This window comes from Zosterops lateralis (genome assembly GCF_965231275.1).
Source record: "Zosterops lateralis genome assembly, chromosome: 2".
In the NCBI taxonomy this organism is placed as follows: domain Eukaryota; kingdom Metazoa; phylum Chordata; class Aves; order Passeriformes; family Zosteropidae; genus Zosterops; species Zosterops lateralis.
Window position 1 is genome coordinate 103466053 of NC_139763.1, and position 27471 is coordinate 103493523.

The 27471-nt window shown below is 49.8% G+C and overlaps 3 protein-coding genes across 8 annotated transcripts in view; 2 read left to right on the forward strand and 1 right to left on the reverse strand.

Annotated features, from left to right (window-relative positions):
• FCHSD2 (FCH and double SH3 domains 2) overlaps window positions 1–1659 on the forward strand; it is a 121200-nt gene extending 119541 nt beyond the window's left edge. For all 3 annotated transcript variants that reach the window (XM_083855410.1, XM_083855409.1, XM_083855411.1), the window contains one exon: window positions 674–1659. In XM_083855410.1, the coding sequence (XP_083711536.1) occupies window positions 674–757 (84 nt within the window). In that variant the 3' untranslated portion in view covers window positions 758–1659. The remainder of the gene's footprint in view (window positions 1–673) is intronic.
• An 11831-nt stretch (window positions 1660–13490) lies between these two features.
• RPS3 (ribosomal protein S3) lies at window positions 13491–18424 on the forward strand. The gene is made up of 7 exons (XM_083854697.1): window positions 13491–13582; window positions 14406–14536; window positions 14646–14739; window positions 15479–15573; window positions 16127–16314; window positions 17491–17687; window positions 18351–18424. The coding sequence occupies exons 1-6, from the start codon at window positions 13553–13555 to the stop codon at window positions 17682–17684; spliced, it is 732 nt and encodes a 243-aa protein (XP_083710823.1). The 5' UTR covers window positions 13491–13552; the 3' UTR covers window positions 17685–17687; window positions 18351–18424.
• Window positions 18425–20681: 2257 nt separating this feature from the next.
• On the reverse strand, window positions 20682–27455 carry SERPINH1 (serpin family H member 1). 4 transcript variants are annotated; one of them, XM_083884860.1, is made up of 5 exons: window positions 26974–27455; window positions 23710–24323; window positions 23380–23478; window positions 22775–23007; window positions 20682–22627 (listed from the first exon to the last, which is right to left on the reverse strand). In XM_083884860.1, the coding sequence occupies exons 2-5, from the start codon at window positions 24290–24292 to the stop codon at window positions 22325–22327; spliced, it is 1218 nt and encodes a 405-aa protein (XP_083740986.1). In that variant the 5' UTR covers window positions 24293–24323; window positions 26974–27455; the 3' UTR covers window positions 20682–22324. The 4 variants fall into 4 exon arrangements, with proteins under 4 accessions (XP_083740986.1, XP_083740987.1, XP_083740985.1 ...); XM_083884861.1 differs by having other exon boundaries at window positions 23710–24326; XM_083884859.1 differs by lacking the exon at window positions 26974–27455 and adding an exon at window positions 25436–25650.
• Between the last annotated feature and the right edge of the window lie 16 nt (window positions 27456–27471).

Genomic DNA, 27471 nt, shown 5'->3' on the forward strand with positions numbered 1-27471 from the left:
GAGGTTCCAAAGCCCTAAACTAAATCATACTAAGACATAACATTTGTCTTTTCCTGGCCTTCTAAGTGAATGAGGTTGCAGAAAAAGAATATTTTTGGATATTCAAATAATATATTTTGAATATGCCAGTAGTATTGGGCAGTTTGGGGCAGGATTGCTCCACAGTTCATGTTTTCCACAGCAAGTCTGGTGTATTCTGAAATGGTGTCCTAAAAACCCTGTTGGCACTAAAGATGATCTCTGTCAGGAGACAACTGATGTGGCAGAGTGTGAAAGCAACATCAAGTTTTGGTTGTGTTAAGGTCAGTGATTAATGAAATATCAGTGAGTCAGATGCAGCAAAACACTCTGGTAGTTCCTACTCCACAGAAATTCCAAGCAAAAGCACCATCAGAGTCAGCATGTGATGAGCCTTTCCCATGTTTACATCCTGGCTTATCCATGGAATAGATGTGGGATTGCCACCCTGGAGAGAATGTGTGACAGGTCGTAAGGAAAATCTCTGATGGCTGAATTGGAGAGCACTGGAGCTGCATGCAGCTGGAACACAGCCTGTTTGTTTGCATTATCTCAAGGGGTGAGCCCCTGGAGGAGTCTGTGCAGGAGATGTGAGGGGTTTCTGGTGGGATTTGGCCATTTTGTGGTAGTCACAGGCTGGTTCTGAATGTTGCAGGTGCGAGCAGCTCCACCGCCCCCGACACAGCACCACCGCCGGCCCATGGAGAAGATCGAGGACGTGGAGATCACTCTGGTGTAACGAGGGGACTGGCTAATTAGTAGTGCTACAATCAAGGCCAAACACAGCTTTTGGTCAATCTCGTTTTTAGGCACCTTTGCATGATGAAGACTTGGACTAGAGCAAGTGATAGGGAGGATTTTATGTGGCAGTGACCTGGCGGATTCCTTCCCACAGTCATCAATATTTTGTGCCTTTTGTTTTTTTGTTTGTTTGTTTGGATTTCTCTACATCATTCTTCCTCTCTTAGCACAAACCAAGACAAGCCAAGATTGGCTCTTTTTTTCTTGGCTGAAGATGCTCCATTTTTATGTGGAGACAAAGAGCGAGCCCTGTTCATGCAGCTTAGTCTTAGCATCCTTTGCTCCTGTGCATTAGTACAGTATATTACTGTTGCCATAGGAATGTGTTAAAGATTGTGAATCCTTCCAGTAGCATCACCTGCCTGATCAGGTATTCAGCAGAAGAATGAAAAAGGGAACAGAAAAAGAAGTCTAAAGGAGAGGCTGGCTCCTCTTGAATCCCCCTGCAGAAAGGAAGAGACGGGAAGATGATCTCCTGGAGAAGCAAAAGCGTTCGTTCCATGGGTGCTCCCCTTGTCAGTGATTCACAGCTGAACATTCTGCCTTTGGACTTTTGTGTTTACTCGGTGCATTTACTCATAGAGGATCTAACATGGAGGTGCTGAACCAGCAGCAACATCTTCTTCCACAGCAGAAACCAACGGGTAGAAAAGCAAAAAAGCAAGTGAGATTTTGTCTAGATCTGGAAATTGAGCTGCTTTTTCTTTTCTTTTTTTTTTTTTTTTTTCTTAGCAGATTTTGGGGATTTTGGTTTTTTTGTTGGGTTTGTTTTATTTTTTTTAAAGCATTGGGGTCACTCTTATCCCAGTTATTGCCGTGTACTTTATTATCCAACATTAGCAATGTATCTTTGTCATCAAACCACCTGAGTTCTAGAGTTAGCAGTTCCTTTTAGAGTATTTACATGCATTTAGTTGTTGCATTGGATGGTCCTGTAGCCTTTTCCCACCCCAAACCCATTAACCAGCCAAAGCCAGGGAGCCAGGAGCAGCTCCAGGTTCTGCCTTCACACCACCTTTGTGCCCAAGATGTGCCCAATTCCTCTCAGGGAAGAAACTGAGAGGAAATAATTTCACATTTCCCTCAGAGAGCTCTGAAAAGGGAGCTTGGATTTCCATTTTTTGAGAGAAAAGGGCAAAGAATATTCTGAAGTTGAATGTGGAGGAGAGGGAAAAACTGGATGAAAACAAGTTTTTCTTTCGGTACTGACTAAAATATTGTCAGCATTCTCCATCAGATGAAAACTTCAGGTCAAAGGCATCCCAAGGTTGGGTTTGGAGCTGTTTGTGGGTTCTCTTGTGTCTTCATGGTTTTTTTCAAAGCCAGTAAATTTTCTACCTTTAGTTTACTAACAAGGGCTATTTTTTGAGACTGCATTTACAACAAAAACCCAACTACTCATCTTAACAAGATTTTATCATAAACTTTGCACATACTTGGAAATCCCATCCCAGGCTGGGTCTCTGAGACATCCAGTGCTTGCCAGTCTCCTTTCCCAGTGGGATCCTTAACCAAGAGTGGGGCTGTCTGAGGACAACAATTCATGGATCAGTAATGGATCAGTGACTGTCCAATGAAGTTTTTTCCATATTATTCCTTCTTTTGCACCTCTCGTCCTGTTGATCTGTTTGAGGTCTTTTTATGTGTTTATCAAACTTATTCTTAAGTTTAAAAAGAAAAGTTAAAAAAAAAAAAAAAAAAAAAAAAAGATTTAACTGTTCGCAAATATTTTGAGATCTTCACAACGCAGAAGAAAACCAAGTTTTTGCCATAATGTTCATGTTCAATTCCTTTGGCCAGTTTTTCTGTGTCTTTCACACTTGGACTTTCAAAAATCCAGAAAATTTTTATTTAAAAGTCTCTTTAGTTGTATTTTAAAATATTTTCTGTAAGAGCTGCTAATTTTATTTAAAAAACAAAAGTGGAAAAAAAAAAAAAGAAAAAGGAAGAAAAATTGTAAAAAGATGCCTCCTTTTTAACTATGATTTCTTCATACAGGGCATGTATCGGCCGTCGCATTGTGTACAGCTCAGTACACCCTGAAAGCATCAGTGCAAATGCTTTCTTTATATTGGCTGTAAAAAGTTTGTATTTATTATGTATAAAAAGTTGAATAATAAAAAAGTGGAACTAAATCCCTAGTGCCCTGGGAGATTGGGTGGGGGGGAAGGAATTGAGGGAAAACCCAGGGATAAAAATCAGAGTTTTCTGGAGAGGGAATTTGTGCTTTTACACAGAAATTTGGATCTTGTGCTTCGGGAAAAGAACATCCTTAAAGTCAGCTTTAAACATCTTTTGGAGGAGGCATTTATACAAAGAACAAAACATTGCCAAAAATGAAGAGCCAGCAACAAAGCTCCAGTTATCAAAATAATTGCTTAATAGCCTTGATGCAATTAGGATAATTGCCTAAAGAAAGCGAGGGGAGTGATTGATAACAACCCTTCAGAGCGATTGTCCCTTAACAGGCTGGATTTGCTTAATTGTGCCAGGAGTATTCCCACTGCATCCCAAAGCTCTCCAGCTCTCCAGCTTTGGGATCCCTCTGTGGGCTGCGTTTCCCTGTTGGATTTTGTCCTGGCACTCGGAAGTCGCCCACTGGTGACCACCTCCTTGCTGGGCTAATCCCAGATTCCTACAGGTGGTAAGTGCCAAATGATCCATCATTTCCTGGTGCTCCCTGCTTTTGGAGACTTTTTCCCTCATGGAACACTGCACTTTGCTGTGGGGTTGGATTGGATCTTTTTTCACTTCTACTCTTCCCACAGAGCTGTTGCACAGACCTTCACTTTATTCTCCTGAGCTCCTGCAGCCTCTTCCTTTGAGAAATCCCATCTTTCCTGCTTTTTATAAGGATTCATGGTGCTCCTCTAAAAATTATTGTCCTGCCTTGCTGCTTTGAAAGCTCTGTCCTTTTCACTTCTTGCTTGTTGCTTGGGATCCTTTTCACCACCTCTACAACTTAAAAATTCTTTTAATCCTCAAATCGACCAGCAGAGCCACTTTCCCTTTCTTCCATTTGTAACAGACGCTCTTCATGCCTTTACTTGTTCTCCTTCCCAAAACAGAGTCAGCAGCAGCTATGCTGTGATCCCATCATTCTTGCCATAAACTGATTTCCAGGAAAACCTCTTCTCCCTGAAGTGCTTTTCCTGCAAGTGAGAGATGGGCACATATCTGTGATGAGATGTGAGCAGCACACAGCAACCACTTAGAGGCAAAGACAGGTGCTAAGGAACCACAAAGGCTTCAGGGCTTTATTTCCTGCTTGGCATAGTTGAGGAAAGGATTCTGGGGAACTTTCCCAGTGCAGAGGGTGAAATGTGGGTCCTTGGAAGTCAGCAGCAGGATCTGTTAGAACCCGGGTTTCCTCTGATTGCTTTGGTTCCCAGATTTTGGCTTTAAACTGAAAGAATGTAGATATGGATTGGGTATTAAAGGGAAATCCTTCCCTGTGAGGGACAGGAGGCCCTGGCACAGGTTCCCAGAGAAGCTGTGGCTGCCCCAGGATCCCTGGAAGTGTCCAAGGCCAGGTTGGACGGGGCTTGGAGCAGCCTGGGATAGTGGAAGGTGTCCCTACACATGGCAGGGGGTGGAATGAGGTTATCTAAGAACCCTTCTATCCCAGTCTGGGATTCACTGATTTTCAAACAGGTCTCAGATTGGGTAGAAGAGATGGGGGTAAACAATGTGATGTTTACTCCAAATTGTGCCAGGGTTTCTTTTTGTTTGTTTTATGGAAATACTAAAAGAAACCAAGTAAGTGGGTGGGTTCTCTTTCCCATATAGCACAAATGTCTCTCACTGCTGATAGTAATTTTAAAAAGAAAACAAAACCTGCAGTGTCTTCTCTAAATAAAGCATCTGCTTCTTGAAAGTCTAGCTGCTCTGCAGCTTGCTCTTCTTTTCCAGCAAGATCCCTATAATTAATAATTTGTACATGCCAGCATTGGTAGGATTAGCAGGGAATCTACCTCGGTCAGCCTTTGGAGCCTCCCAGGAAGGAGGGGATGCCACTGTTAAGGGAGGAATTCTGTCTCCCCACATTTTTCCTTTTGCAGATCTGTTGCCCTACATTAAAATCTTGGGATGGATGGGAGTGAATGTGCTGTCCCCCCACACCTGGACAAGTGTCTCCAAGAAAGGGGGAGCTGAGGGATATCGAGACCTCAGTTCAAGGCACCGTGAGAGGCTGAAGAAAGTGAGGGATGAAAGGAAAGAAAACTTAACTGAAGTCGGGGATGCAGCAAAGAGACAATAAAAAATGCAGCCAGGAAAATGCTGACGTGCTTGCCATGCCAAGTGGTTTCCTACTCCAGGCATTCCCCAGAGGGGTTGAGGATTACAGATCTGGCAGCAGGATCAGTGCAGCAAGTGAGCCTCTGCATTGCAGGTCATTTCAGCCAGAAAATGAAAGAAAGCACTGCAGTGATACCGGAATGGAGAGGTGGGAAATCCCTCTGGTTGGTGGAGCAGCACGAGGAGGAGGGGGAGAGTGGGTCTGACAGGTACCTGTGCATCTCCTCGGATCCTGGCACTGCTGGGGAGAGCCTGGCCCCATCCCCTTGGCACCCTCCCTTCCAGTATTGCTGCACATTGAAGAGTTCCCCCCCAGCCTTCTCTTCTCCAGGCTGAAAATGTAGAGAATCCTAGAATAGGATCAGAGGACAGGAGGAAATGGCCTCAAGTTGTGCCAGGTTTGGGTTGGATATGAGGGAAAAAATCTTCACTGGAAGGATTTTCAGGCATTGGCACAGCCACCCAGAGCAGTGGTGAGTCCCCATCTCTGGAGGGATTTAAAGCCATGTGGATGTGGCACTTGGGGACTTGGGTCAGTCCCTGGCTGTGCTGGAGGAGTTACTGATCTGAAAGGATTTTCCTGAATGATTCTGTGGCAGGGGGAGCTTCTGTGCTAAACAGGCTGAGTGCTGTGCAGGGGCCATGGACACTCAGGAATGGGCTTCTAGGATCGAGGCTTCAGATTGTACCTCCTTAAGAACCCACAGAGAAAAACAACATTCTGCCATGGCCTTTCTATTCCCAGAAATCCTTTGGAATTAAATACATGCTGTATCCAGTGGCAGCTTTGTGTGTTGGAAATGCTCATGGAGGATTTCAAATCCTGAGTGTGGCCCACATCCCCAGGGAATGGGGCTGATGTGGTGTCTGCCACATCCATCCACATCCCATTCCTCCTGCTCTTCCCACTTCAGGATTTCTCCCTGCAATCCGTTTTCCAGCCTGTCTCTGTGTTAAGCAGCAGTTCTTCCACCACTTTGTTTAAAATTCCCTTTTGCTGTCTGCTGGATTTCACAGCTGGTGTGCAAAGGGAACAGGAGCCAGCCTGTGAGACATCCAGCTCTAGGGATCAGGAATTGCCTCTCACACAATCTGTCACTGCCCCTTGCCAGCCTGGACCATGGCCAGGGTTTGAATGGGCTTTCCAGAAGACTTTGGATTCTCTTCATCATTTCATCCAAAGATGTGAATATTCCTAGAGTGTTCTTGGCCAGGCAGGGATGGCTGTGAGGATTGGGAAACAGGGATAACCTCACCTTTGGAGTGCTTTGTGTTCACTATGGAAGGAGAAGCTGTTCAGCCACAAGTGTGGAAGTTGAGCTCCACAGAGATCCCAGGATATTCTGAGTTGGAAAGGACCCCCAAGGATCATGGAGTCTTAGCTCTTGGAGATCTAACCCCAGACCTTGGCATGATTAACACCATGCTCCAGTTCTTCTGGCTGCTAAAAACCATCCCATCCAAAACTCACCTGGATGTGAAGTGAACATGGAATGGGTCCCACTGAGGAGGAACTGGGAACTCATTTCTTCTCCCTCAGTCTGGCATCACCCTGGACAAATCCCTGTGTCCTGTTTGCCAAGCACTGCCAGCATCACCTGAAGGCTTCTTACAAAAACCACTCTGTGCAATGCTGAAGTGCCTCTTTTATTTCAAAATTGCTTTTATTTCACTCCCAGATTTTCACCTTTTTTGATGGAGTGGGTTTGGGGTTGGATTTTTCTTTTTGAATGCAGATTGAAGAGTGAGTGCTGTGAGCTGTGCTTCAGCTCTGCTGTAATTAGTTTTGTCTACTGTAATTGCTTCTCCTTTTTCCATTGTTTAGTGAAAGACGAATGAATTTCCAGGTCTGGTTGCATTGGGAATGCTGACAGCAGCTTTTTAAAATCCCACAGCACAGCTATTTGTCTTTTTTATTCAGCTGAATCCTGCAGAGTGGGACAAATTCGGCTTCTCCTCTGTGTCCTGGGCAAATTAGTGCACTAATTAATTTCTCTAAGACTGGGGCCTCCTTGCTTAGGAAAGGGAAGGGATGGAGGGGAGGGCACTGTCTGGAGAACAGCAGCAACCCTGGATTAACTCCTGGAATAAACTTGTTTGAAGAGACTGAAAAGCTGATGGTTTAAAAATAAGGTTTATGGGGTTAAAAAAAATGGATCCCACTTCATATGAACATCTTGGTTTCTGTGGAGGGAGCAGCTCTAATCCATCACCCTGTTCATGCTCCCAGGGTTTCCTGCTGCAGGTTTTGCTGTGGAGTTTAAAAGAGAATTGGCATTTTTCTTGGGAATTCGATGGCAGAAATTATTGTTGCTCCTTAAAAACAAGGAAGGGATGCTTTGTGTGATAGCAAGAGAAGGGACAAAAAGGGGACTGTGGCTGAAGGACTTGTGGGGTTCTGAGAACATCAGTGACAGTGGTAGATGACAAACCCCGTGACAGGATGCCAGGAGAGAAGGACCCTACAGAGGGAAGCTGCTTTGGGCAGAGAGAGATAGGGGGAAGTGGTGAGTGCTGGGACCTCCTAGGACTTTCTGTGAAAGGATCTGAGCATTCCTGGGGGGCTTGGGACATCAGAGCTGAGGCTGAGCCAGGAATAAAAGTGGCAAGAGGGAAAACAAAAATGTAATGTTATTCTAAAAAGGGTGGGTTTGGGTTCTTTTGCCAGAGAAGCAGGTGGTAGTTTTATTTTTGTCCATTTTTTCTCTTCTTTCCAAACAGAAATTTAATTCCAAATAATAATCCAAATACTAAATTCAAAAATATAAGTAATAATAAATACAGCACTCCCAGTTCCCAGACTGCCACATAGTATTGTTGAGGTCAGTGCAAATGATTCCCCAAGGATGCTGTCGGAGTGGGATTGCTCTGGGATAACGAGGAATCTTGTGTTAATTCAGCTGGCAGAGCTGCTCTGCCTAACAGTGGGGAACTGCTGCTGCTGCTTTCAAAATTACCTGACTGAGCTCATCTGAGGGTGAGGAGACAATTTATTGATTTAGAGTCCTGGCCAGACATAGATGGAGATAATTCTGGGATGTTAGTGGTATTATTCCTACAGAAAAGCAGGCTGGGTAAAGATTTTCAGGTTTTTATTAGCCCCTGCCAAACAATTGGGCTGCATTGCAGCTTGAATGTTTAAGATGTGAATGGCTGAGATACCAAAAATCACAGCTCTCTGGGTGGTGGTCACTGAATATTTCTGCTGAAACTGCTCATTTTCTAAAGCCAACAGCTCCTCACACTGCTTTGAGCTTCCCCTCTAAAGCTATTTTTAACAGATAAGGAAAAAAAAAAAAAAAAAAAAAAAAAAAAAAAAAAAAAAAAAGAAGTGTTAAGTTTGCAGCTCTGCTTTTTGCATTCTGGTCAGGTGTCTAGTCACTCTTCATGGCTCTCCTGCAAGCTGGCATCCGAGGGTTCTGCTTAATGTCCTAGAAAATAACCTTGTGCTTGGACCAGCAGCCAGTTTATCATTGCTGCTCCCTGGCTGTGTCTCCGGGGTGGAGAGGAGACAGGAGAAAGCAGAGAAGGCACAGAGCTGGGTATTGCCAGGCTGTTCCTGGACCAGCAGCTCCCTCCCTGCTGCTGCAGCACCTGGGATCAGCTTGGCAAAGCAGTTTTACTTCCCCTTGTCCAAACAGGGAGCTGAAATCCTGGGAGCTCTGGGACTGAGGGTCTGGGATTCGAGACCTGAGCCCTGCTGGCTCCTGCTGCAGCCTCAGCAAGTTCTTTCTAGTGGTACTTGCCTCCAGTGCTCGTCAGCTGTGTCGAAGGTGTCATCTTCCCACATTAATGGCTCCGTGGATTTCTCTGGCAGTGAGCAGCCATCCCCCTTGTCCTGTCCCTCCAGGCCCATCCTCTTGTGTCTTGTCAGGAGTTCCACCACCAAGAGCAGGGAATGGCCTTTGTCACTGGCCTTACCTCAGTGCACCTGTAAATCATCACTAAATGTGGTGCTGGGGCAAAACAGCCTCTCCTGCCCTCAGCCTATTTCCTGGGGCTTGAAAACTGATTAAGAATCACTTGCTTAAGCTGCTGGGTCTCAGGTGGCAGTGCCAGGGCAAACTGCTCTCCTGGAAATGCCCATTAAAGTTTCAATTTACGTCCCTCACACAGAGCCGTGGGGCTGGGTGTGAGATGCTGGAATGACCTCTGCCAGCAGCCACTCGCTTCATTAAATACTAACAAACCCAAGGATTCCCAGCTAAACAGCACCCCCAGCATCCTTATTCCATTTCCTGTTGCTAAAGGAACTCTAAATTATTTAATAATCTGCTTGAAGTCCTTAAAATGAATCCAGGCAGTGAAGCAAAATCCTGTTTAGCAGGGCAGATGCCCAAAGGAAGGTGTTGGAGTGATGGAGCTGTTTGAGGACAGCCACTAAAACACTGCCAACCATTTAACAGGTGTGTTGGAGGTAACAGGCTGGGATTACAATCCAGTTGGCTGCTGGGTCAGACTCTGCTTCACGAACACCTTGCTGAGTGTTGCAATTCCTGCATTAGCTCCAGACAACTTCGAGTGCACAGCTTCTATTTTGCCCATTTGCCGGTTGGTTTTCAAGCTTTAATGTGTCCTCAGAGGTGTGAATTCTCCTGAAGGGTCACACACACCTTTCAGAACAGTTATTCCTCCTTAGCCTGGAGCTAGTGCTGCCTGAGTTTCAATCCCGATCTTCCAGCTGCAGGAAAGGAGATGGGATCGGGGCATCTTCCCTCTGTGCCCTCTTCCATCCCTGTCCTGCAGGATCCTGCCACCTTCCCCTGCCTCCTGAAGGTTTGCTGGACTTACTCCCCGTGTTTTTGCCAAGCTAAAACCAGTAAATCCTCCCAGGGTGTGAAATGTTTACAAAAGGCCTGTAAATGTGGCCGTGCCCTCCCAGCCCTGTTCCCTCCATCTCTCCCCACTCCAAAGGGCTGCTCCATGCGGGAAGGTGGAACACGTTTCTCAGGAAGATTTCCAGAGGTGCCAGGGAGTGGTGAGTAACTCTGTGAGGGGTTTATACAGCTTGGGCAGTAGCAGCTGCTCCAACTGCAGCAGTAAACTCTTATTACAGCATCTCCTGCAGTAAAATTCCTGTCTGAGTTAGACTTTACAAATACTTTACAACTGGCGTTTGCAATTCATCTTACCTCTGCTGGAATTACCTTCCAGGACCCATCTCCATTCATTTAATGCAAACTATCTCATCTTGTCCATCTCTATGCCAGGTTTCATTTTCCACAGCTACTCCCTGGGAAAATTCATTAGCTCTGCAGTGCCTCTGATGGTTGTAGGAAAGGTGATTTAGAAAGTTTTCTGTCCTGGGCTGCTGATTCCTGCACTAAAAAGGGGTGGGATGTAGGTAGGGATGCAGCTGTCCAAACCCCCCTGGAGCACCATGGCTTGTGTTTGCACTGAGAGAAATCATAAGGAACAGGCTCCAGCAAGGGAGATTGCTGAATTCCTCAGGCATACCCAGAGAGGTGATGGGGCCTGGCATGAGCGGGAAGCCAGCGTGTCACCCCAAATCCTGCAGGTGTCTGAGCTGGAGGGACCACAGCAGGAATGGGCAGCCCTGTGCTTCTGCCTGTACCAGGTTTGTATTTTGATGACCCCAAGGCTGTTCCCTGATCCTCCTGCAGAGCCAGCACAGTCCCTGGCAGGATCTCCCTTATTTTGAGAGCAGCAATGGCAGTCGGGGACTTTCCCAGGCAAGACACTCGCTCCCAATGCCACCTTTTGTGGCTGCCCACAGAAAGCAGGGGGTATCCCAAAATCCAGCGTGCCATCAAGCTGGGAAAGCTGCTGGCTGTCCCTGCAAAGGGCTGCCAGCCCCTTCTGCCTGCTCTGAACAGGAGCCAGCTTCCCGGGGAGAAAACACTGGGATACTGGATTAATTGAGCCTGTGCAATGGCCCTCAGCTGCCATAAAGCATGTTGCTGTCTGGGCAGTGAATGGAGCTGGGGGGAGGCAGGACAGCTCCTGATTCCCAAACCTGCTCCGAGCCTCGTCCCCCACAGCGAGAAAACCTGGCACCACCTCCCAGCACCTGCCAGGGGCCCTCCCCATGGACACGGGGGTTCCTGCTGCTGCCAAGTGCCACATCCTGGGATGACATCCTTCCCATGCATCCCTCATTTTGCTCCTGCCTGTCCAAGAGGAGATCTGAGTGCTGCTGCCAGAGCAGGAGCTGCAGCCCGGGTTTAGTGCCAGCTGGGGGCAGGTGGGATGTGCCTGGAGCCAGGGAGGGTCATGGCTGGAGCAATCCCAAAGGTTTTTCCATCCCCTGGATGTGCTTTGGGGACAAAAGGAGCTCCTGTGCCTGTGGTGAGGCAGCCCCTGCTCTCTCATGGCAGTCATGGCAGGCTCCACAAAAAAGTGGGAAATGGGAACAGGAGGGGTGCAGTCCCCAAGGGTGGAGACCCAGAAACCTGAGTGTCTGTCACTCATCATGGGATTTATGGATAATCCCAGGCCTGCTGCAGATCCAAGCCACTGCTGGGCCTGGGAAGCCCCTGGGACCTGCTGGACCACACCCGAGCTCTCTGTGGAGAGGGGTGCAGGCATATTACAGTTTTTTTGGGATGTTGCCAGCCTCCATTTCAGCAGGGATGGAGCAGAGGTACATTCACAGAATCATGGAATGGCTCAGATTGGGAGGGACCTTCAAAGGTCATCTAATCCAATCCTCCTGCAGGGAGCAGGGGCATCTCCAACTAGCCCAGAATCCATTCCCAGCACTTGGGAGCATCACCCAGGGCTGTTTGGGCTGCAGGCAGGGATGGCTGGTGCTGAGGGAGGAATCCCACATTGCTATTTGGGGAAGGCACTGAAATGTCCCCAGCTGTGAAGGGGAAGGCTCAGAGCCCACTGGCTTAGCCAGGCCACGTCTGGGGGGACAGGGGACATTCCCTTGGTGCCAAACACCACCCAGGCCCCTGCTTTGTGCCTGCTGGGTGCTGACCCTGAAATGCTGACACGACACATAGTTTGTCCTTAATAGGCCATGGAGAAGGGGACACACCTCACGGTCGGGTTTTTTCTTCATGTTGTGCCTTTCGCTGCCTTTATATGATACAAAAATATATCGGGTGAGCTCCTCCTGGGTGAACTCAGCCTAAAAAAATATATGATCTTGGGCAGGTCTTTTCTGCTCTGAAAGTATGGTGGTCCCATGCTGGAAAACAGAGTAGGGTTGTGCAGCTTGGGAGGGTCTTTCCTGAAAAATTATTTGAGAGCCCAGTTTGTAGGGCTCAAATCCCTGCAGAGAAACCTCCTCAGCTGCTGGACACTTCTCCCTAGTCTGATGTTCTGGATGGGACAGGGACTCTTAGGCTCAGGGAGAGCGGGGGGAGCTGGCTGAGGGAAGGGCAGGATGGTTGGGACACCATAAGCGAGACAAAGGTGTTCGGTGACAGGAGGGGACACAATTCCTCACCGCCACCTGCCTTTGCCAAGCGCACCGTGGGATGCTCCGCCATCCCTCTAGTTCTGGATAAATGAATCCCTGAGGCTTTTCCCACCCTGGAAAGCGTCTGCAGTGACATCTAGTGGTAAAGTAGGCTTTTCCCTGGCAAAGAGGAGACTGGGCTCCTCCGGGTAGAGGAGGAGCATTTCTGCTCCTGCTGCTGTTCCTGCTGTGGCTTTAGTCAGGAGCACCGTGGACATTTTCACAGTATCACTCAGGTTGGAGAAGTCCTTTAAGATCATCAGGTCCAACTGCAAACCATAATAACATCCATGATAAAATGCAGTTTAAATCTCCACTTTCCAGAGGCCGTGCATCAACTCTACCCATTATTGGTATGATTTTTGTAATCCCCTACAATCCCTAAACCATTTTAAAAAATGTGACAGGACAAGGGGAATGGCTTACCACTGCCAGAAGGCAGGGATAGCTGGGATAGTGGGAAGGAATTTTTCCCTGGGAGGATGGTGAGCCCCTGGCCAGAGAAGGTGCCAAGAGAAGCTGTGGCTGCCCCTGGATTCCTGGTAGTTTCCAAGGCCAGGCTGGACGGTGCTTGGAGCAATCTGGGTCAGTGGAAGGTGTCCCTGTTTGACACGGGATGAAATGGGATGAGCTTTATGGTCACTTCCCAACCAAGCCATGCTGTGATTCCTGGATAACAGCAGAGCACCCTCTGACAGTAACGACCGGGCACAGCACGTCTTCAGGTATAAGCCCGAGGTGAATTCTCATTTATCTGTTTTATTTTATATCCCGCTGCCTCTCGTGTCCGTTCCCACGGGATTCAGAGCCCGTAGAAGGCTGGTTTGGGCGGACACATGGCTCAGCCCTCCCCAACATGGCGGCGTGGCAAAGCCTACATCTCCCATCGTGCCCCGCTCGCCCCCCGCCGTGCCATCGGCCAGCCAATGGGGCGCGGCGGAAAGCGGATATAGCGCCGCCCGCGGGGCGTGCTCCCTCCTTTCCGCCGGGCCGCGGCTCATCATGGCGGTGCAGATCTCCAAGAAGCGCAAGGTGAGCGCGGCCTCACGGATCCTCCGCGGCCTCGGGCCGCTGCCGCATCGCCCGGGGCGGCCCCGGCAGTCGGCGGGGCGGGGGCACGGGCGGAGGCGGCGGCGGACGGGGGAGGATGGCGGCGGATGCGGCGCGGGGCCCGGCGGGGAACATGGCGGCGGGATGGAGCGGGCGCTTCCCCAGGGCCGCCAGCGGGGCTGTGCTCCGAGGTGCGGAGCGGCGCCGGGAGCCAGGATTTGCGGGGTTTTCCCTTGGCTTTCCAGTGGGGAGGGTTTGCGGGTAGTGACTGCCCCGCTCTGTGGGCCGGGAGGGCACGGGGCACTGCCTGTCCTGGGGAGCCAGGGAAGTTTGGGCTGTCAGGAGTGTCAGCAGCAGCTCCCCGGGGGGCTGGGGAAGGGATGTGACCCCGCTAATTATTTCCCTTAAGTTACTCCCGAATTACAGCAGAGGGCTGTGATCCCGGCGTGAGCAGTGGCCGTGGCCAGCTGTGGGTCAGGCAGTGGCTGGTGTAGGCTCCTGCTAGGAGTGGATTATTCCTGAGAACTTCAGGGAAGTGGGTTCCGTTTTCCCTAGTGCTGCACCCTGAGCTGGGCAGAGCACGGTGCTGACAAATCAAGGTTGTGAGTTCAGTCTGTGGGTTGTTCATGTAAAAGTTGGACTTGGTGTTCCTCGTGGGTCCCGTCCAACTAAGAGTATTCTGTGCTTTCTGTCAGAGGAGGAGCAAAATGTTAGGAGAGACTGTCAGGCTGAAGGAGGAATTTGGGTGAATTGCACTCAAGTTCAGAATGTGACAAGGCCTTGACTTTGTCCATTTGTCTTTCAGTTTGTCGCTGATGGCATCTTCAAAGCTGAGCTGAACGAGTTCCTGACTCGGGAGCTGGCTGAGGATGGCTACTCTGGAGTGGAAGTCCGGGTCACTCCCACCAGGACTGAGATTATCATCCTTGCCACCAGGTAGCTCGGTCTTCCTGAAGTGGGATGCTCTGAAAGCTCTTGGGGATGGCTCCAGCGTCCCTCACTCCTGGGGACTTTTCTTAGTCGTCTTGTACTTATTTTCCCTCAGAACTCAGAATGTCCTGGGAGAGAAGGGACGCCGGATCCGGGAGCTGACGGCTGTGGTGCAGAAGAGGTTTGGATTCCCCGAGGGAAGCGTGGAGGTAAAACTGCCTCAGGGACTGGGTGGTGCAGTTGAAATTGTAGTGGCAGGATGGTGTCAGCTTAAGGATGGTTTTGGGATAACTTGGGCCATGTGTTACTTGGCCTCAAAAAATACTCCTGCTTACGGAGAAACTTTTCTGCCTCAGAAGGATCTTTTAGAAATAGAACAAAAAGTGACGCACCACTTATTTTTGATCCTTAATGTTAGAGGTGTTTTCCCAGATTAGATTAGGAGTCCTTACAAGGGTCCATGCACCTCAAAGGATTCTCTATTCTATTCCATGAAATCTGCTTCTGTTACTAGTTCCTTGCTCTAAAACAAATCAGGGAGGGAGGAGGAATGTGTATGCTGGGGTGGTGCTCATTTATTCCAGCTTGGCTGGTGCTGCTGGATCACATACAGGAATGGGAATGTAGGATAAAGCTGCTGCCTGTAAATGTTGAAGGATTAACTGGGCTGAATGTAGGGAGTAGAGAAGAATGAAGCTCCTGTGTTCTGCTAAAATAAAAGTTAAATTTACTGTGAGGGTGGTGAGGAACAGGCTGCCCAGAGAAACTGTGGCTGCCCCATCCCTGGAGTTGTCCAAGGCCAGGTTGGAGCAACCCGGTCTGGTGGAAAGTGTCCCTGCCCATGGCAGGGATGGAACTGGATGAACCTTCCAAGCCAAAATGTGCTGTGATTCTGTGATTGACTTGGCCAAGAGCCCTGTTGTGAGTGTGTGCCTGTGTCCTATGCAGCTCTACGCCGAGAAGGTGGCCACGAGGGGTCTGTGTGCCATTGCCCAGGCCGAGTCCTTGCGCTACAAGCTCCTGGGAGGGCTGGCCGTGCGCAGGTGAGTACAGCAGCCTGCCCCTGGGGGAAGTGGGGGCCTCCAGGACCATTCCCAAAAAAACAGCTCCTCTGCAGTTTGAAGATTTAACATTGTAATGCTGCACTGAAGCTTTTGTTCAGTTCACGGTTACTTCTGGAGCATTAAGAGCGTATCTGGTTGCAGGTTGTCTGTGGGGCATTAAGCTGCATGTGTCCTTTGGGAATAAATGGGTGGAGGGATGAAGCAAACACCATTCCAGGCCTGGTGGCTGTGTTGTGGCTGAGATGGCAGTGGCCCTGCTCTCCCATCCCCTCGGTGATGAGACGATGACGAGTCAGAAGCGGGTGGCTCTGGTGATGGTGCCTCTGCAGTGTCACGTTCTGTGGTGCTGCGTGAGGTCCTTCAGCAGCAGCCTCCTGTCACCAGTGAATGATCTAGAGGCATTTGTCTGAGAAGGGATGGGAGCTGCACTCCTGACACATGAAACTGAGACTGGAATTGTGGTGAAATTCCTCCAGGGAGCCCTGTGGGTCTGGCACAGTGGGCTCATGGCTTGGCTGTCCTCTCCCTGCAGAGCCTGCTATGGTGTCCTCCGCTTCATCATGGAGAGTGGGGCCAAGGGCTGTGAGGTCGTTGTGTCTGGCAAACTCCGAGGGCAGCGGGCCAAATCCATGAAGTTTGTGGATGGTTTGATGATCCACAGTGGGGACCCAGTGAATTACTATGTGGACACAGCCGTGCGTCACGTCCTACTCCGGCAGGGTGAGTGCCTGGCAGGCAGATCCCTTTGCAGCTTTGTTGGGTTCCTTCTCTAGAACTTCAGAGACAAAAAAAATCTCAGCTCTTGGCATCCCATTCCTGCAGGATGGAGGTTTCCCACTGGCATCCGTGGATTGAAATTCACGTAGTTTTGATGCACCTCTGATCTCACAGAATAGTTCAGTTGTGCTGCTGTGGATGGTTCACACTCTGAAAATCATGTTTTCTTGGGATTTTGCAACTGAACTCTCACTTGTTTGAACTTCCATCTAAAGTAGAAGTCATTTGGGAATGAAAAGCCAAGGGGCCTTCAGCAGCCAGTGTGATCATACCAGGTCATCCACTTCTCTGCTGATGGGGTTTGAATGTTTCCAGTTGGGAATGTGGCTGTAGATTTTCCAGACACTCTCAATTGTGTCCTGGGGTCTCTGAGGCTGGTGGTAACTTCAGATGAAGTGCCTGTTGCCTGGGTTTAAGAGCCCTTGGCAGTTGGGATTCTGGTTTTCCTGGCTCCTCAGGATGGGCAGAGAGAACAGGGGTGCTACAAGTGTCAGACAGTGTTCCTGGCTAAACCTGCTTCCACTTGTCCTCCCTCCCGGTAAAACACAAATGACTTGTGTGTCTTAACTGGCTTTGTGTGAATTAGTTGCAGAACTCCTGGTGTAGGGATCCCAACAGAGCCAGAGCTGTTCTCCAGCTTCCCTTCGGTGATGATACGATGACGAGTCAGAAGGGATGTCCTTGTGTCACTGCAGCCTGCCCTGTGCCACGTTCTGTGGTGCTATGCTAAGGCTGCCTTGGCCAGGATGTCCTGCTCTTTGGATGATTTAGAGGCATTTGTCTGAGAAGGGATGTAAAAAAACCCAGTGGAATTTCCTAGAAAAATGAGCTGAGGCAGAGGACAGAGTGTAAAACCAGCTTAGAATGAGTTGAGGGTAGGACTGCAGTCAGCCAAGGCAGCCAGTTGAATAACTTTGCATATCCAACTTTAAGTTGCCTGAATTTGCAACAGGGATATAAAGTCGCAGTAATTAGATTTTTAAGGTGTAGCATGTCTGTGTTACAGTATTGTCAGCAGATCTTCAATGTGCAGAGAGATATTTTGTAACCTTGGTGCTCATCCCTATGAACATGTGCTTGATCTATTTTGTGTCTCCCTTATCCCGTCACTCTCTGCAGGAGTATTGGGAATCAAAGTAAAGATTATGTTGCCTTGGGATCCCAGTGGAAAGATTGGCCCCAAAAAGCCTCTGCCAGACCATGTCAGCATCGTGGAACCCAAAGAAGAGATTTTGCCCACCACCCCCATCTCAGAGCAGAAAGGTGGCAAACCAGAACAGCCTGCCATGCCTCAGCCAGTGCCCACTGCCTGAGGGGTAAGTGCCTGGGAACAGTGGGAGGGAGATTTGCTGAGGATCCATGTAGAAAAGGTTTTAAGCCACCAAAAACACTGGAAGCTGATTTTTTGGGAGGACAAGCTGCTGTGTTGTGCCCAGCACAGTGACCAAGATTGGGTTTGAGCATTGCACTGGGTGAAGGGGACAGGGTTCAAGACCTGTGGCAGAGCAGCTCAGAACGCTCCTCTGGAGATGAGATGATGAATCTGTCCACATGCCTTGTTCCATGTTGTGTTATACAGCATGGATGTGGAGACCTTGGCTTGAGCTTGGATTTACAGTTGGAGTGACTTGGGTTGGGTGCATGGATGTCTTGGTGTTGTACCAGCTGCTACCAGTGTACAGCTGGCAGCACAGGGAATATATTCCTCATATATCCATCCTGTCCTGCCCCATGATGCAAATTGGGATAGTCTTAGAAGCCATGTGAGAAAAATTTGTAGGCTGCTTTTGTAAGGAAGTAATCAGTTTGAAGTCTTACCAAGGAATCTGACAAGTGGGAAAGGGGAATCATTGGCCAAAAAAGCAGGAAATGAGAAATGCAGTTTAATTGGAAAGCTGGGTTTGTTTGTTTGAGATAGGATGATGGTCATGGAAAAGAGTTTGCCCCCAGCTCACTAAGTGTTTTGTTTCTTGTTGTAGGGTTTGTAACATCTGCAGCCAGAAGCTTGTCTGTCCTGACAACGTCTCTTAATAAAATCACAAAAGACAGTGTTTGTGAAGGTGCTTTTTGTTTTGTTTTGGGTTTTTTGGGGTTTTTTTCTCTCTCTCTCTCTCTTTTTTTGTTTTGGTTTGGTTTGGTTTGGTTTGGTTTGGTTTTTTTTGTTTTTTCAAGATGTACTCCAGGAAGCCTTCCTCCCCGCTTTGGTGTGGAAGGAATTCTGTTGCTGCGTTCCCCTTCTGGATTGAACTTCACCAGATCCTGATCCAAACAAAGTGGGAATAAAGCACTGATACATATGTTAGATAGAGCTGGAGCAGCAATTCCCTCTTTAGAGGGTCATGAGTAACACATACTCCATGGAGTACTGGTGGCCTTTCTCCACATCCCAGTCATCCCTTAGCCAATGTTTCCAGAAGGGGGAGCTCTTTTGGCGGTATCCAAACCAGTGCAGCTCCTGTTAGGGTCAGGTAACTTTGGATGTGGATTTGTGGGGTGAGAGCAAAAGTCACCCTCAGGATTTCAAACCTTCTGTCCTAAGCTGTGAGGTGGGAGTATCTGGTGGAAGTGTGCGCAGGAATGGGAAGAGACAGGCACATCATAGGAGATAATGTATGTGCAGGATCAAGGAGGTTAGATTTTGAGGAATTGAAAGCCTGTTCACTGTTAAGGAATAGCTTTCACAGCCACATTTCTGGTTTTAGGAGGTTGCTCTGCAGGAGCTAGGCTGGCAGCTTAGGAACTGGAATTTCAAACTGGTCTGTCTAGGGAGCCTCAGCCTTGCTGTTCCCAGCTTCTCTGGCACACCTGGGAATCTTGTTAAAGTTTCAAAAACAAGATGTGCCTTAAGGTGTCAGTGAGTGATTTCAGGTTTCTGTGCACACCATTCAGTGCAGAGATTTAAACAGTTCATATAAATATTAGACTGATGCCAACTATAATTTTTTCATACAAATTTGAATTTGGAAATAATCTGAAAATACTAGCTCTGTCAGATCGTAAGGAGCAGGAAATGTTTGAAAATGGGAAGATCTGAAGTAATGAAAGTCACACCCAGTTTTGCATCTTGTCTCTAAATTCTTAAACATTCCCATGTGGTAGATGGTGGTGGTTAGAAATCTCTCCTGCTGCCTCCCATGGAGGGCTGGATTTCCTGGAGATTGCTCCACTTCTTCCTTGTTAAAAGCTCTCCAACCCTGTCCATTACCCTGTCCACTGGTAGAGTCAAGACATGTGCAAGTAACGAGGAAGAAAAGACTCCAGGAATCCCTCAAAGCCCTTCCAGTGCCTACAGGGCTTCCAGGAGAGCTAAAGAGGCATTGGGGACAAAGCATGGAGGGACAGGACACAGGGAATGGCTTCCCACTGCCAGAGGGCAGGGATGGATGGGATATTGGGAAGGAATTGTTCCCTGGGAAGGTGATGAGACCCTGGCACAGGGTGCCCAGAGAAGCTGTGGGTCCAAGTGTGAGCTGGACACCTTTTCCATGTGTCTTGGTTGAAATTACCACCACCCTGAGCTGTTTAAAGCTCCAAAAGGGGGAGCTCATTTAGTTCCCTGTGTCTTTTGGGTGCTTCCCTTGGACAAAAACCCTGGAAGATGAGGTGGGGGTAGGATGAACTCAGGAACTCTGCAAAGCTTTAACTTAGTTTTAATACTGCTGTTCGAAGTTCATGGTGTTTCTTATGTGGTTAGTGCCAGAGGTGGCTTCAGTAATTCCAATTTAGTGAAAATTAAGGAGCACCTGGTGCTTTTCCAGTGTGGGAGCAGCTCCACAGGGATGTGTGTCCTTGCCCAGCCCAGGGAAAAGGGGATGTGTCTGTGCCTTTAATTTTGCTTGAGTGGCAGACAGTTCATCCCTTTCCAGCAGTGGGAGAACATGGATTAGCAGGGTCTGCCACTGCTGGATTTTCCACCTGGGGAAGATATCTTTAGCCTGCAGTTTTTTCCTCCTCAGTTTCCCCAGAGTGGATCCCAGCTGGAGTAACTTTGGCTTGGAGGGTCAGGAAGGCTGGTCCCTGTGGTTGTTAGCTCACTTTTTATTCTGCTGAATGGCCCAGCAGGACAGGGCACTTAGTTCTTTACCTGTGGAGCATTAAAAGTGTTGCGTATTTGCAGTTTCAGGAGAAAACAATGAAGGGAAAAGCTGCTGAGAGTGTTTCTTTCTCATGACTGATGTGCCATGGGAATTCATCTTGTGTATTGAGTAATTTTTGTCCATAGTCACTACATTAGGGTGTCTTGGATTTAAGGATAGTGAGGAACGTGCTTAAGTTTATTTTCCTCTACAAGGGATTCCAGCTGCCAGGGATTCATTGAAAAAGTTTTATTGCAAAAGTACACAACTGTCACTGTGTGGTACAAGAACAGACAATAAAAGCCATCAGACGCCTGCATCCACATGATGCAAATTATTCACAATATCCCACAGTGTGTTCTTGCCTTGCCCACCCCTTTCACCCCAGCCTCCAGAACGTTCTGTGTGTGGGTTCAGTGCACTGAATCACCAGGAAGTGTCCCCACATTTGGGGACACCCCTGGCATTGCCTCCTGCCTCCCAGCTCCTGGGAATATGCAGTATTGGGCTTCTATGTCAGGGAAAACTGGCAGGGAGATAAAGCAAAGCCATAGAGGTGCTCCATGCTGGTTTCAGAAAACTGGCAGATCCACTGGATTTTCCTCATTTCTGTAATCTCAGTATTTGCCTTGTGGTGTCTCTCAGTGCGTGGCAAGTGCTGCAATACTCCTGGGATAACATCAGCTCCTTTAAATAGTACTGACCTGATATCCCTTGAAGAGAGGTTAGGAATAGCCTGGATCAGGCTGTGAAACCTGCTAATTATCAGACATAAATATAACTATAAATACCTTTGTTTTTCAGGGTCCCCTTATCCAGGTCAGCAGACAGGGAGCTAAAGTACCATGGAGCTTCAGCAGAGCATAATTAGGAAGTCAGGTAATGGCAGCTTTAAAGCTTTGTGTTTAATTAAGCGAGAAAGTGGAGGTGAACCTGATCCCACCTCCTAGTGAGAAGCCAGCCAGGAGTGCCTTGGGTCAGCTCCACAGGGAGCTGATTGGAACCATTTCTGGTCTGAACTGGGAGTCCTGGCAGTGGAAACAGTCTTTCCCAGCCCTACAGGAAAGAGAAGTGAGAACAGCTACCTGTTTAATTACACCCCTCAGTGATCCCAAGGGGTGGAGTGTTGAAGGGACCTCAGGATATCCTTTCTAGGAACCCAAGCTGCACTTTGGGTTTGCCCTGACATCCCAAAGCCCCTTAGTTCTCCATAAAATGTTCATCCAAGGTGCTCTTGGCTTTGATGCTCTCCCTAAGGAGCACTTATGGTTGAAGCATCAAATGCAGAGCACAGGGTTAGGCAGTACAGAAGGGCACAACTCCATACAATATCCATTCTGCTGTGCTGCCTCCTGCTCTGGTCCAGGGCCCTGCAGGGGCTGGACTGCACAACTGGCCCTTGGAGCTCTGTTACACACTCCTGGAGAGAGAAGAGAGAAGCGGGGAAGAGCTCTGGAGCGGTGCCACAGGGCACCCAGGCGAGAGAAAAGCAGCAGTGGTAAGCGTGCGGCGGGATGGAAGCGTTTGGGATGGGAAGGTGGTGCCTTGGCAGGGCTGGTGGAGCAGCAAGGAACTGAGCAGGAGGCTTAATCAGTGCAGGGAGGAGCTCAGCTTCAACGTGGCCACCTCAGCTGACTCCTGGTGACCTCCAGTGCCAGGCTCCCCTGCTCCTCTCTGGAGGTGGGTTTGTGCAATCTGGATTTTGGGGTGAGGTAAAGTGTACGCTGGTTTCTCTTCACAATGCACCCTGGTCTGAATAGCACCCATGGTTCGAGAAGGATACAAAATAGTGTTTCCCATTTGTCAAAATCCCCCCCTAAAAACACACACAAACCAAAGCTCTGGGAAAAAAGAAAACCCAACCAAAACAAACCCAACTACAACTCATCACGCATCTTGTCGCCTTTGGGCCTCACGAGCCTGCCAATGAAGAGGATGGAGTTGGTTTTAGTGTCCTTGATCATGAATATGAAGGGGTGGTCAGCGTAGAAGAGTTTGGGGTTCCTCATCTCCTCTCGGCCATAGATGTCGGCGTCGTAGGGGTTCCCTTCCGTGTCCCATTCCAGAGCCGCGGCGTGGAACACATTGGACAGGTAAAGGTCTTTCTTGCCGGAAATCTTGGACAAGTCAGCCTTGGTTTTGTCAATGGCTTCTGTCAGGCCCAGGCCACCCAAGTGTTTCTAGGAGGAGATAAGAGATCAGCAACCCTCCTGGAGATGACACAGTGCAAGAGGGAAAAGGGGCAGCAGGCATGGATGACCCGTCATCTCACTGTTCCTCCCATCCCACAGAACTGTAAGGCCCAACTGTTTAAGGACCTCCTTTACCTGAAGGTCGTGGCTGACTTCCAGGACGACTTTTGGCAGCGAGATGGCCACTGATCTCTTCTTCATCTTGGTAGTCCAGGTCTTGAGCTGCTCCTTGTTCAGCAATTTCTCCACTCTCTCCAGAGGCTCCACATGGTTTGGCATGATGAAGATCATGCTGGAGAGCTTGTGAGCCAGTGGCATCTCTACCACCTGGAGCTTCTCTGTCTCATCATCATAGTAGTTGTAGAGACCTTGAAACCAGAAGCAGGGAACAGTGAGATGTGGAGCAGAGGCTAAGTGAATTCAGCCTGGACTTTCCCTTACCAGGGAAGGAAGAGAGTCTGGACACCCTTTTGGGAAGTGGCCCAGCATTATTGGAGTTGGCTGTGGCTCTCATTTGTGTGATGAGCCAGGATTTGGTCCCAACAGCCAAGCACCTCGTAGTAAACATGGATTCTCTCTGCTCACAGGGGGACTGAATCAGCAGAACAAACACTCCCCTGCTTTGCTCTCTCTTGTGAAGCAAAACCATCTTAGAAGCAGGTGGTGGGAATCTGGGTAAGGAATAACAATGATCCTAACTCCAGCTGGTCTTGGTGCAGGGCAGGAGGTTTCCCACTCACCTGTGCGGTGCATCATGGGCACTCCCACGGTGTAGGAACGGGTCACCATGAAGCCACGGTTGTCCACCATCTTGTGATGGAACTTCTCATCCCAGTGAGCTACAGGAGAGAGAGAAACACAGCTTGTAATAAAGGGGATGGGCGGTAATTCCCTGCACAGTTCCCAACCACTGACAAAGAGCTACCTCCAGCAGACCTAGGATTTGTCCACCTTCCCTTGGGGCTGTTAGATGATATTTAAGGCTCCTCCCAACCCAAACCATTCCATGATTTTGTGTGCTCAGGGGAGATTTTGGGTCACTTGTACCAAGAACTGAAGGTGGAACTTACGTTTGAAGAACATGGCGTTGACAATGAGGGCCCCGTCAGTTTTCTCCACGTCTTTGGTGACCTCCGGGAGTTTCCCATCCGTGGTCTGGGCCGCCCACTCATTGATGGACTTGAGGGCGCTCCTCTTGTCCCGGAAGTTGATCTTGGAGTGCTCGTAGTTGTAGTGTTTCTTGCTGTTCTTCACAAAGTCCTCGGCGAAGGTGATGGAGGCGGGGCCGTAGAGGCGGCTGCCGATCTTCCAGGTGACGTTGCGGGCAGTGCTGTTGCTGACGTCGCTGAGCAGCTCGGACAGCCCGCTGTGCACGTAGTCATCATTCAGCTTGTCCGCGCTCAGCACCGCCTTGGCCTGCGAGGCCGTCGTGGCCTTGCCCCCGAGGGACACCAGCCCGAGGGACGAGGCCACGACCACGGGGGACAGCAGGATGTTCTCCATGTCCTTGTCCTTGGCCATGGCGTGGTAGAGGTTGAAGGCCAGCGTGGTGCTGCGCTCGGCCAGCGTGGTGGCCTTGTCGCTCAGCTTCCTGTCCTCCGAGGGCACGGCCGCAGCAAGGCCCAGCAGGGCCAGCCCCATGATAATCCACATGGCTTCAGCAGCACCCAGCACCTCCCAGGACCTGCTGGGCAAGAAAATTCACCATCAGCATGATCTAAACCATTCCTGGAGCATCCAGAGATCCCAGGGGCTCTTCCAGAGAAACCCACTCCTTGGTTCCAGTGACAGTGCCCCAGTGCTTCATTGGGGTGCAACCATCCCAAGTCCATCCTGAGCAACAATTAATCTTCAGGAGTGCAGGCTGCACCCTGGTAAGGAGAGCCTGTGCATTTGGAATGAAAGCTTCCTTCCTAAGGGTTTCCCTGTATTCCAAAGTTAATGTACAGTGAATGATTTAAGGGTCAGGGAATGTAAGCAACAGGTATTTCTCATGTGATCTTGACAGGGTAAGGGGGAATGGCTTTAAAGTGAAAGAAGACAGATTTAGATGGGATATTGGGAAGAAATTCTTTTCTGTGAGGGTGGTGAGACTCTGGCACAGGTTACCCAGAGAAGCTGTGGCTGCCCCTGGATCCCTGGAAGTTCCAAGGCCACACTGGATGGGGCTTGGAGCAACCTGGGATAGGGGGAGGTGTCCCTGCCCATGGCAGGGGGTGGGACTGGATGAACTTTAAGGTCCCTTCCTACCCAAACCCTTCCATGATTCTGTCTCCAGTGCAGAACAAAGCTCTGCCCTCATCAGGAAAAGCTGGAAGCAGGATGTTTGTGCTGCCCGGGGTCCACGCAGCACAGTGCTACCCCTTGATCCAAGGGCTGCGTGGCGAGGACCGTCCTCTCTGGGGACCCCAGCCCGGGCCCCAGATCCTCAGCCTCCTTGGCACTAGATGGAGCACGTGAGCTTCCACCAAGCAAATCTAGAGGCAGTCCTAGAAAAGATCCTGCACTGCACTGTCTGATCTGCTCTGTTCGACTCTGGTTTGCCCCAGCCCTGCTGGGGAGGTACTGGGGCAGAGGGAGGAGGGGGAGCCTCATCTTCCCCCAGAAGAGCCTTCAGTTCATGCCTTAGGTGGATGGATCTCATCCCAAAGCAGGTGAACCCATCCCCACCAAGGGCTCTGAGCCCCCAGCTCTGGTGCATGTGCAGACTGACCAGTCCTAAGTGCCTGTAAGTCCTTTGGAGTTCATCCCACCTGGCCCCACACCTCCCCTCCCTCCTGCCTTCACTCAGCAAACCTTCCTGCTGGCAGCTGCTCAGGCCTTAAATTCCACCTCCAGCTTGGGGGGCACCTTTTCCTCCACAGGAGCTGCATCACTACACTGAAGTTCTGTTCCTTGGTGGTCCTCTCCTCCCACCCTGCTCCTGCCCAGCCTCAGGGGCTGCCCCTGGCATGGGGAGGCAGGGAAAGGCTGCAGCGGGGTTAAAGTATTCCAGGCAGGAAGCGAAGGGCCCGCTGGGATTACATATGGAAGGAAACACGCAGCACGTAGCCCCAGGCAAAGAGAGTGCGCAGTTCCACCAGGGACCCTGTGCCAGAGTGAGAATTACATAGCCTCAGAGAGGGAGGTGATTGCTACCTACAGTCCTTTCTGGGAGCAAGGCTTCTGTTAAAGGGAAGAGCCATCCCAGCTCCCTCAAGAGCAAAAATTTGTGCAACAGGCTCAAAACTGCCCTTGACACTTTTAAAGTGCAGCCAGGATGACAAACGCTGGAAGTCTGAGGAGGTTCCTTCTGGTTTTTCTATTTCCCGTTTATTTCTAAGGATACCTTGAAACTGTTTCATAGTGAGGTCAACGTTTGCCTTTTTCTTTCTGAAAGAAAACAGATACATGGAGTAGTTCTCTTGTGAGCAGGGGGTGGGCCTGCACTGCTTCATCCTCAGCTTGAAAAAAGGTTCATTATTTCAGGACCGGGTGACAGATTTGGGCTCTGCTGAGTCACAGAGCCCAAGACGGAGAGATTTTGCCCATTCTTGGATTACGGCAGCGGTTATGGGTGAATTCATAACTCATGGTGAAAATGGAGGGAATGTGGGGAATGCACAGCCAGCAACATCCTCTCCTGTGCTCCGATAGCGAGGGGACGCCCAGTGCCAGCGTGGCATTCCACAGCCTTCCCTGGACTGCCGGGACCCGCTTTCCTGGCGGGATGTGGAGGTGAAGTCCTCCGAGGGCTGTTTCTCCCAGGAGCAGGGCAGAGCTGCAGGGCAGAGGAGTGCAGGCGAAAGGCCATTTCCATGTCACCAGAGGGATGTGACACTTGGTTAAGGCAGCAGAAGGACGGGTCGGGCCGTCCTGTGGCGGGAGGCTGCAGGGAGAGCTCTCATTCCTGCATTGGGATGGTGCCCAGGGTCCTGGAGGCTCCCAGGCTGAGCCAGAGCAGGGGCTGGAGGATTTCACTCACATCAAACTAAAGCTTCCCTTATCCCTATTTTCTTTTTCGTCATTCTCTGAAAGCTTCTCCTGCAGCTTCACTGTGACCACCTCTTGCAAACTGGAGGCAAAACTGGGGGATTTTTAAACTATTGTTCCTCAAAAACCCAGAGCCAGCTCATGGGACAGTCTGTATCCCTGTCCCCCACTTCCACCCACTCCATTGCAGCCTACCCCTCCCACGCACCCCCTTCTCCCATTCCATAACCCTCCCCCCAATTTTTTTTTCCCAGCCAGGAGGCTACAGGACCCCAAAATCTCGTCCCCCCCCCCACCCTGCTGCAATCTCAGCTCGGTCTCCACCCTGTCAGCCCGGGGTCCCCCGGCTCCCCCCCTCTTACCTGTGGGGTCGGGACACGGCTTTGCTCGGCTCCCTGTGCACCTCCCGGTCCTGCGGAGGGGGTATATAAGGGGCCGGGGAGAAACTTCTGGAAAGTTGGGAAAACCCTCTCAAAAATGCCTGGGAGGGAGAGGAAGGGGAGGATCCGTCCCAGCTCTCTCCCGGCCGGCCGCCAATGGCAGGGAATGCCGGCCCCGCGCCGCCGAAGGGGGGTCGGGATGGATGGGGGGATGCGCGTTCCCGGAGCTGCCCCTGCCTGTCCCAGCCTGTCCCCAGCCTGTCCCCTGCCTGAGCCCAGCCAGCCCTTGCAGCAGGAACATGGGGAGCTATTCCCTGCCCAAACGGTGCTTTTGCCTTTTTACAGGACTCTAGTCCATCTTATTTCCATCCTCTCCCTGTTCCTCACATCTCCTGCAGCTGGATGGTTGTTGGTAGCAAAGGCAGGTAGTGACATACTTGTTTTTTTGTTTCTGGGCTGTTACCCTTCATATGAAGTCAG